Raw genomic sequence first — 9,906 nt, 5'->3', positions numbered from 1 at the left:
CAAAGGCCTCGAGGGGAACTGAAGAGGACACACAAAACCATGGAGTGGTTGCTCTGCTGGCATGGGAGAGCTGCTGGGAAGGGGATGAGGCAGGAACAGGTTGGGAAAGAGCTTTTCCTGCAGGTGATACACCTGCTGGAGCATCAGGAAAAGCTGAGAGATGGAGTTTTAAGGAATTGTTACAGTGACGGAGCGTCCTGCCAGCCTCACCCCACAAAATGAAAATAGCTGAGGGAAATTGGCTTTGTAACCACCTGTGGCTGGGGCTGGAGGAGGAAAAGGGAGACTGATGACAGCTCAAAACATGCCTTGGGGAGTATTTTAAGTTCTTTTCCTGTTGAGGTTCTGGGGACCCACAGCTCCCCATCTCCCCCAGGTGACGTGACCCTGTCCAGGCCCAGAACTACAGAAGCAGGAAGGAGCTTTTTGGTGCAGAAAAGGCACTTTTGGGCTGCAAAGACCTCAGCCTAAGTGCTAAGGGCTTGGTAAGTCCCTCTGAATGCCCCCCTGCATGTGGAAATGTGAGGAAGGTGAAAAGTTCCCACAGACCACCCTCCTTCCCAAGACCAGGATTCCTCCAGCTTCTTCCCCGTGCCATTCTGTGCCAAATGAGTCTAAAGAAAGCAATGTTTTCTTTACAACCTTGATCCTCCTGAAAAAAGGCTCCTCCCCATCACTGCTACCACAGGACTGCGCTCTGTGACCTCCCCAGGCACATCCAGGGGCTGCAAACAGCACAGGCATTTCATCCTCAGCAGGAAAAGTGTTTAAACCCTCTTGGGATTAATGGATCCGCTGAAGGAACCAGGAAAAAGCTGACAGAAGGGAAACCACTCAACACAGATGGCCAAATGTGCATTTCCTTCATCAGTGGACCTTGTGCTTCCAAATCATTAAGAAAGAGGATTCAAACTACCTCCACACAGGAAAAATAAAATAAGTTAAGAACATTTGCTTTGAAATATAAACCCATTAAACATTTGCTTCCCTTTCCTCTCCTCATTTTCCAGTTCCTCATCCCTTCTGAGCTAGACCAGATCATTTCAAGGAAGTGGCCCTTTCCTACAGCACCCAGATTTCACTTTAAAACCAGCATTTCCTGGTGTCTTGGAGAGCTCCATTTCTGCAAACCATCCAAGCTGGGGCTGGGTAAAACTAAACTCTTCTCTTAAAATGCTCAGGCCACGATCTTCTCTGTAAACCTTCTGAAACCAAACTTTTTCTGATAGGCAATGAAGAGACTGAAAATCCCTTCTTTGTTTTTTTAAATTAGAAGGCCTGGAAGGATTCCTGAAACTGGCTGTATCACAAGCCTTTTTTCCCCCTTGTTCTAGGGGGTAAAAATCCCTTTTTTCCTGAGAAGCCACAGTGGATGGTGGGCAATTCTCCAGTGTCACGGCCTCGCTCATCCCTGCAGGACAGAAGCCTTGATTCCAGCCTGTTTGCCCAGCCCTGGCCAGGTCCTGAGCAGAAAATTGGAGCAATCATCATCTCAGCATCAGCAGGGGGCTTGCCCAGAGCTGAGCTGCTCCCCAGAGCCTGAGATCCTGGGTGTGAGGGGCCCTCAGAGCTCTCTCAGCCCCCAGAGCCTTCACAGCAATGAAGAGGCCTCTTATATAACGTTGTTTATTTAACAGAGAATGGCCAAAGTCCCTTTTGCTCGGGATCAGGATGGCAGGGGGCAAAGTGTTTGCACAAAGCTGTCAGCAAGAACCCTGCCAGGCTTTGGCAAGGGTGCTTTAGGCAGCACCATGTGGATTCTCTTCCCCACTTTCCCTGGTCAAAACACACACCCCTACTTCAAGCAGCAGCTGGAAGTGGGATCACCTCATTGTGGTGGCAAACAGTGATCTCCTGCTGGAAAAAACAGCTGGGAGCACGCTGGGTGTCGGAGTCAGAGGCACAGGAGATGTGCCCTTGTCTATGATACCTGGCTCTGACATCCAAGGAATTTCACACAACACCATGGAGACTCCCATTGGGAGTAGGAGTGTGAGTTAGAGAGTTTCCTTAAGTCACTAGGTGAGAAAGTTAGAGTTCAGGGTTTAAGCTCTTCTAAAAAATCAGAGACAAGATGGAGGACTTAGGGTGTTGTCCCTTTCTCCTTCTTCTTCCTTCTTCATCTCCTTCTTCTAGGAATTTTTGGGAAATAATGAGTGATTGGGTAGAAAATGCCGCAGTGCAGCACACAGGTGTCGGGTCACTGGGTCACTAAGAAAAATAATTTACTTGGCATTTGTTAATTGGATAAATAGACATATAAAAGACCTTGAAGAAGTCCTTTGTACCATTTTGCACCTATCTGAGTGAATGTAGCTCCTTGTACCCTGTATATATGTAATATAGATAAGAGAAGAATAAACAGCCAAGTCTGAACACGAGAAGACAGCCTCTGTCTCGTCACTCTCAGTCCTAAGGAAAAGAACCCAGTTACCAGCGCTGCACCCCAACACGTGGGAAGTTTAGGAAGGGCAGGTTGAATGGAAAAGAAGCAAAATTGGAGCAATTGCAGTTTCTGAACTCCAAATCCTGCGCAGGTCACTGAGTGACAGCTGAACTGAAGGGATACCTTGCAAATATAATTCAAATGTTGTCCTGGGTGCCTGGCCTTTCCTTCCCCACCCTCCCTTGCCTTGCTTCAAGAGCAAGAACTCTCCTGCCCTTCTGGACAACCAAGTCATGGTGACTAATAATTTATGTCCAGACATATGAACACCCCAAAATTCTCCAGGTGATGTGCCTTAAATCTGTCCAGGGGTTAAAGCTCCACCACAAATAGAGAATATTTTGCCATCCCTCACCAGAAGCAGCCCCAGGGACAGGGCACTTCCCCGGGATGTGGGAGAGCCCAGGGAAGCATCACTCCCAAGAAGAGCCAAGCAGCAGTGCTAAAAAGCTCTGGCACGAAACTGGGAAAACCTCAAGACCCAAAAGCAGCAATGCAGAGTTGGGCAGATCCAAATTCAACCCAATGGGGTTTTTTGGGGGAAAGAAAAGGTCAGAAAATGAACAAGGTTGGCTGCTCTGTGCGAGCAGGGTCCGAGCTGCTGCTGCTGCTGCAAACCAAGTTAAGGGAGCCCTGTCTGCTCCCAAACCTTGCAACCCCTGCTCCTTCCATCACCATGGAATCACAGAATATCCTGATCCACAGGGATCCATCAAAATCCAACTCCTGGTCCTGCAGAGTCCCAGTAATCCCATAATGTGCCTAAGGGTGATGTCCAAACATTTATTTATTTAAACAGGGGACGTGCAAAGGGTGTCGTGCCCAAATCCTGGTGCTCACCAGCATTCCCTGCCCAACCTGCAGCACACATGGACAGCCAGGGGCAGGAGAGGCATGGAGAGGATGGAAAAAGAAACCACAGATCCTTCTGCCAAATATTTGTGGCCAACAGCGATGAGTTGCATGGGAGAAGTTGCCAAAACAGGAACTTGTGGCTTATCTTTGGCCAGCGCTCTGATCCACTGGTACCAGGAAGAGAATGAGCACCAAGCTGTGTCCTGAGGAAAAGCAGGAGGGGGAAGCTGGTGGGATTGCCCTTTCCAGAGAACAGGAATGCAAAGGGAGCCCTTGCTTGGATCGTGCTCCTCAAACTCATCCCACCCCTGCATTTTGTGGTTTCCAAACCTTCCCCACGTTGCTGAAGGCTGTAACCAGATGGATCTCAGCAGCATCAGTGCCCACCCTTCCTGGCAAAGATCCCTGTTTGCCCAGGTCTTTCTCCACCTTGAACCGTCCTTTCCCAGCCTTTTCTGGTGCAAACCCCTCTTACCCATTTCAGCCTCCTGGCACCTGCACTGGACTGCCCAGGTTTGCCTCTCCACACCCTAACCTGTCTCTGTCTGTCCTCTAAAGATACCCTGAACACTCAGCTGGAGGCCACAGAGGATGCTTTCACTGGCACGGCGTGGAGAGATCCACGAGTTCTGTTGGATTGGGGCAGCACAACGCCGGATTCCAACTTTTCCAGACTTGTCATTTGCTGTGTTCAGCTCTCTGATGGGCACCAAGCAAGGAGGAGCAGCAGGAGCTGGGAGGGAGAGGCAACAACACACTGGTGCCCAGGGCAAGGGAATCACTTAGGCGGTGGTTCAGCCTCTAACTGGGACAAGATTGTCCCTGGAAGTCACCCAAGGATCTCAGCCCAGGAACACAAAGCTCACAGGCCAAGTGTGGTATCCAGTGATGATCCCTGGCTGCACTCACCAGAAAGCAGAGGCTGAGGGATGGATCTTACCTGAGGTTTGAGGGGAATGCAGTGGGAAATGTGGGATTCTGGCCATCAGCACAATGCTGAAGATCACCCTGACCCCGAGCCACATCCCATCCCACCCAGCTGGAGCTGCTGGGCGGACGCTCCCTGGGAAGGAGGAGTACAAAGCAGGCCAAGCTCCACAGCCTGGACCGAGCCAGTGCACAGCAGTTCTGTCCCAAATCCATCCTTGGGCCCCCTCCTCCAGAGCCAGCAGCAGTGCCACTCCTGAGCCCCCTGTCCCACATTCCCAGGCTCCCTTCCCGAAGCAGCAGCACGCCCTGCCCGAGCACGGCCCCGCCGTGGCACAGATGGGACCGTGTGGAGCCAGAGCCATGCAGTAAGTCAGACACCACAAGGCAGGATTCAGCAGATTCCATTTAATGTCATGTGCATATATATCCATACATTTACTTATGTCAATGGTTCGGATGTGCGTGATGCCAGGTCTTGAAAAATCTACTCCTCGGGTTACGTCTGGGAGCGTGAACTCTCTCAAAAATCAGCTCAAAAATCAGCTGGGGTGGGGTTGGGCTGTTTTAAAAACCGACTTTGAGCCCCAAAAGTTTCCAAAGGAAAGCCGTGAATTGAAGGCAGAGCAGAGCCCTAAATTCCCACCCAGCTCTGCAAGTGCTGTCGCAAAGGGCTTGGCCAAGGAACCCCTCCCCAGCTCCCTCCCTCCCTCCCAGGGAGACAGAACTGACAAGGAACCAGTTCAGCATCCCAGCAACAGCGAGGCAGAGCAGCAGAAGCAACACCCCACCAGCCCTCCAGTTTTGGCCAAGGCTGAGGAACAGGGCAGAGAGGCGGAGATAAATCATCCCCCCCAAAAAAAAAAAGAAGGAAGAAATGACACTTTCACCACCACGGACGCACAGAAATTGGCTTCTCTTCTCTTTTTTTTTTTTCTGGTGTCCAGGGGCCAGGACTGGCAGCTCCTGGGGGAAGGGGTGTCCCCTGCCCTGTGCTGCATCCCAGCAGTTGCAGGGTAGATTTTTCAAGGCCTGGAGATGGCTCCCAGGAAGGCTCCTCCCGCCCGCTCGGCATCGATTGCATAGCTTTTATTTCAGATAAGGCACTGTTTTGCCCAACAGCAATTCCACATCATTGCAGTTTCCATACAGTCCACATCGGATGGCCTACAGTGCAATAACATCAACTTAAAGGCAAGGTTTGGAAGAATAAACCCAGCTTTAAATTTCAACTGAATATTAAAAAGATAAAGGAAACTACATTTTTCAAAAGCCTTTTTTATTTTCCTTCACCATTGTTGTTTTACAATACAAATATCACCTTGTGAATACACAAAAAAACCTACAGAAGATAACTCTGCTTCACGTAAAATACAGAATGGATATATATATATATATATTTATATATATATTTTTCTCTTCTTCATTCTTTTTTTTTTTTTATAAAAACTATTTTTGTTCTGCACATTGGCAAGTTTAGGATAGGAGACTTCCCCAAACATACAGTATGTATGGTAGGAGTGAAAACTTAGAATTACATGCAGTTTCTGCACAAATATTTTAAAGAAATAGATTATCTTTGTTGTTTTTCAACAACACTTTGATAAGGGGATGGAGAAACCATTCATAGTTCACTCAGTGATCATTTGTAAAATTCTTAAAAAACAGGAATTCATGGCTGTTTTGCTTTTTAAAATCCAGCTACCAAGTAGACAATAAAGTGATTTTAGCTTGACCTGCCCACAATGTGTGAGCAAGGTCGGACCCTTTTTATTTGGTGGGGTGGGAGGTTTTTCCCTACACGTGGCAATTTCAACATTATAAGCAAATTTCCAGTTTAATTTAGCTATAAATGCAAAAATTAGTAATTATACAGTATATATAATTCTGCTTTCATGGAATACTTTATTTTAAATAAAAACATTTAAGACTGCCTACTGACCATACAATCAAGACAAGAAAGGCACTAGAAACATAGACAAATCTCTCTCTCTCCCAAGAAGCATTTTGTTTAAATTTTTTAACTCTCTATTCTCTGACATGTAAAAATCTTTTTAAATTTAATTTTTTTTCATACACATTTTGAAAAATAAAGTTAGGAAATACTTAGAAAATCACTTTACTTTTTTTTTCATCTTTTTTTTTTTTGGTTTTTTGTGTTTTGTTGGTTTTTTTTGTTTTTTTTTTCTGTTTGGTTTTTTTTTTTTTTGCACTTTTTTGACACAGTCAGTCACTGCAGATTCTACAAAATCAGGATTTACCAAACCTTTCTGTGTCTATCATCTTATTCGTAGCACGGTGCAACAGGTAGAAAGATTTCTTGATTTCACCCAAGGCAGATATTTAGAAACCTTCATATAGTCATTTGCTAGAAAATGGCTTACAGCCCAATCTTTGGGGCAAGAGATATGAAAAGTATGTTTTCCCAAGAAAATAATATGCTTTGTTCCCAGACGTGACTGGAAAGACCAGAACTTATGATATAAAAGCTTTTCATCTATGTTGTCGCATCATATACAAAGGAACATGGTGATGGGCAAATGCAAATCCCAACTCTATCAACAAGAAATGTATAACAGTGCATGATCAGTTAAATTCTCTTTATTGTTGTCCAACGCAGATCCTTTGGAGAGAAAAAAAGATCACAGTGCTTACCAGGTAACTGAATAGGTCAGGTCCAGGGAGCTGCTAAAGAAAGGGTTAGGGAGCGGTGGATTTTTGTTTATGGCATCTTCTCTTGGAGTTGTGAGCACTTGGGACAGTCCTTTCAGGGCTGAGGTGACACTGTTACGTGTCGCTCACCAGGCGGCTGTACTTGACCTGCCGGCCCCGCGCCAGCGCCGGACACCGCAGGGGCCAGTGGTAGGAGCGAGGTACAATTCCTTGGACATTCTTCTCAAAGTACTGGAAGGGCTTGTACCACCAGACCCTTGCAAGGAGGTTAGTTTGGGAAGCTTCTTTTAGCACCTGCAGGGAGACAAGGACAAAAAGAGGATTACTGAAGGGCAGGTCCTTTATGCGCGTGACTTCACGCGGTGGTGTCCTGCTCCCAAAATCTCACCTCCCAAACGGATCCCAGCCTCCCTGCACACACCAAACATTGCTCACCCCTGTCTACAGCACCTCAGCTGTTTGATGGGCCCACAGGAAAGGAATGAGTGGCCCAGAGACCCTTGTCTGCTGTCCCTTGGGTGTGATAACGCCATCCCAAAGCACTATTGTTCCATAGGTGCCTCTGAAATTCCATGAAGCTCAGGAATCACTTTGGGGCCTGGCTGTGCGCCTGTGGAGCCATGAGCAGGGCACATCCCATCCCACCTGGAGGAAGTCAGAACCCTGCCCTGGCCCCCACACACTCCCAGACCGCCCCTATTGCTTCTCTCAGCCACGAGCAAGCCCCTGCTCACAGGCACACAGAGTGGGCAGGCCCTGAGGGAATTACCCAGCCCCCTGCTGCCTGTTTGCCATGCCAGAGCCAGGGATCCCTGTGCCCACCCATCCAAAGGGAATGCACAAGCACAGGGCTTGTACACTGAGCTTAACCTCCATGCCAAGCTCACGTGTCAAATTCTGTTGCTTTCAATTTTAAGGCCAGGCACAAGCCCCAGCACGAGGCAGGAGAGAGCAGCACAGCAATGTGTACTCAGGGATGGATCCAGGGACTGGCATTTCCCAACATCAGGGCAGCAGTGTTGAGCCACCCCCTGAGGCACATCAGGCAGCAGAACAGGAATATTTCCACACCAAGGGCTCTGCTGAAGCAAGTCCTCAGCAGGACTTGGGGCACTCCTGACTCCAGCACTTCCAGCTTGGAAGTACCACTGTTCTGAGAGCCCAGGAGCTGAGCCAAAGCATGGAATCCTCTGGGGCTGTGTGACAAGAGCTGCAGAGTGTGGGCTCAGACTCCAGTGGAACACAGTGCCTCCCAAACTGACTGCACATCAAAGGGCACCTCATTTGCAATTAGACATTTGGCTAGAAATGTACCACAAGGCTTGGCTGTGGTGAACAGCTTCAGGCAGCACCAAACCAGTGGAATAACGAGGTGGGAGCTACAAGGCCTTCAGGGGACTGGAGCCAGATGACCTTTAAGGTCCCTTCCAGCTCAGGTCATTCCATGATGATCCTGTGACAGGATCTACAAAGCTGCACTGTCACAATATAAACTCATCTTCTACCACAGCAGGAAGTCTTTATAAACATAATTAACAGCATGTGCCACAGATAAGGAAAAGATCTTTGACCACAGGCACAGAAAATATTTGGACACCAATATGCTGCTACAGACCTAAAAATGTCCCTTAACTCCCTTGGCCTGCTATCTGTGGGAAAGACTTGTGCATTTTCTCTCACACAACCATGGAACACCCAGAGTTGGGAGGGTCTCACAGGGATCACTGATCCAGCCCCTGTTCCTGCCCAGACCCCCCAACAATCCCAGCCTGTGCATCCCTGGCAGCGCTGTCCAAACGCTCCTGGAGCTCTGGCAGCCTCAGGCTGTGCCCATTCCCTGGGGAGCCTGGGCAGTGCCAGCACCCTCTGGGGGAAGATCCTTTCCCTGATCTCCAGCCTGAGCCTGGCCTGGCACAGCAGGGGAGGTTTCACTTTCCACAGAGCTGTCAGATCCTCTCTGATTGCTCCAATTCACCAACCAGAACTCGCCATCCCCTGGAAACACTTTCAAAAACCGGTTCATTTCTAGCAAGGCCTCCTACTCTCCTCTCGAGAGACCTGTGGCACAGGCCACAGAACACAGGAAAACCCCAGCTGGCCTCAACAACCAAACAAAACAAAACTAAGGCAAAAAAATCTAAATGGCTCTATCACAAATGCGGCCACTTGGCCCAAATTCAGAAGGACTTCAAGGACTGAGGTTACCCAGGGGCAGGAGAGCCCTGCCTGCCTTTGGGAAGGCCTTCCCATATTTTTGTGGTCAAGACACAAGAAGGACCCAATTGATGATGCCTCTGTCCCCTGAAAACCCAATGGCAGGGGGAAGAGAGGGACTCTCCACAGGACATGGGTGAGCCTGGATATTCCTGCCCCCCACCCAGGCTACACCAGGAGCATCCAAGGAGTGAGTGGAACTCACTTGCTGGTTGGCCATTGTGTGGTACCACCAGAATAGCCTTGTAGTGATGTAGTAAGCCACCACCACGTCCACAGTGTAGTGGTCATGAGCAAGGAGGATGCAGAACATCCCCACCATGCTGAGTGCCCAGCAGATCCAGTGGTACCACCAGAGTCGCCGTGGGGAATCTGCAAGGAAGCACAAGCAGGGGTTACTTCCAAGTGGAACCTTATCAGGACTGCTGCTGTGATTAGCAGAGGTCATGGACTGCAATCCTGGCTGACACAGAGGTGCCTGTGCTCAGATTAAGAGCAGGAATGCTGAGATCACAAAAAAAGTACCACTCTCTTAAGGTGTAACTTAAAATTGTACTCAGGGTAATGAGATCCTTGGAAATGAGAATGGTTATGAAATCTTTGAGAAAGATATAATATACCCTGGCCAGTCAAATTAACCTGCCTGTGTTTAGACTGGACATTGGGAAGGAGTAGCCCACTGTAAGGGTGGGCAAGCCCCGGAAGAAGCTGTGGCTGCCCCTGGATCCCTGCAAGTGTCCAAGGCCAGGTTGGACTTTGGGGCTTGGAGCAGCCTGGGACAGTGGAAGGTG

The 9,906-nt window shown here is 48.7% G+C and overlaps 1 protein-coding gene across 8 annotated transcripts in view; it reads right to left on the bottom strand.

Annotated features, from left to right (window-relative positions):
* Nucleotides 1-4,621: 4,621 nt before the first annotated feature.
* The window catches only part of SGMS1 (sphingomyelin synthase 1), an 87,624-nt gene continuing 82,339 nt past the window's right edge, over nucleotides 4,622-9,906 (bottom strand). For 7 of the 8 annotated variants that reach the window (XM_015633266.3, XM_033515471.1, XM_019007275.2 and 4 more), the window contains 2 exons: nucleotides 9,321-9,487; nucleotides 6,407-7,195 (listed from right to left, as the gene is read on the bottom strand). In XM_015633266.3, coding sequence (XP_015488752.1) covers nucleotides 7,016-7,195; nucleotides 9,321-9,487 — 347 coding nt within the window. In that variant the 3' untranslated portion in view covers nucleotides 6,407-7,015. Of the gene's footprint in view, nucleotides 5,396-6,406; nucleotides 7,196-9,320; nucleotides 9,488-9,906 lie in introns of those variants that run through there. The other variant, XR_002001916.2, reaches the window with a different exon arrangement.

This window comes from Parus major, chromosome 6 (assembly GCF_001522545.3).
Source record: "Parus major isolate Abel chromosome 6, Parus_major1.1, whole genome shotgun sequence".
Classification (NCBI taxonomy): Eukaryota; Metazoa; Chordata; class Aves; order Passeriformes; family Paridae; genus Parus; species Parus major.
This window is presented reverse-complemented; position numbering and strand designations above follow the sequence as displayed.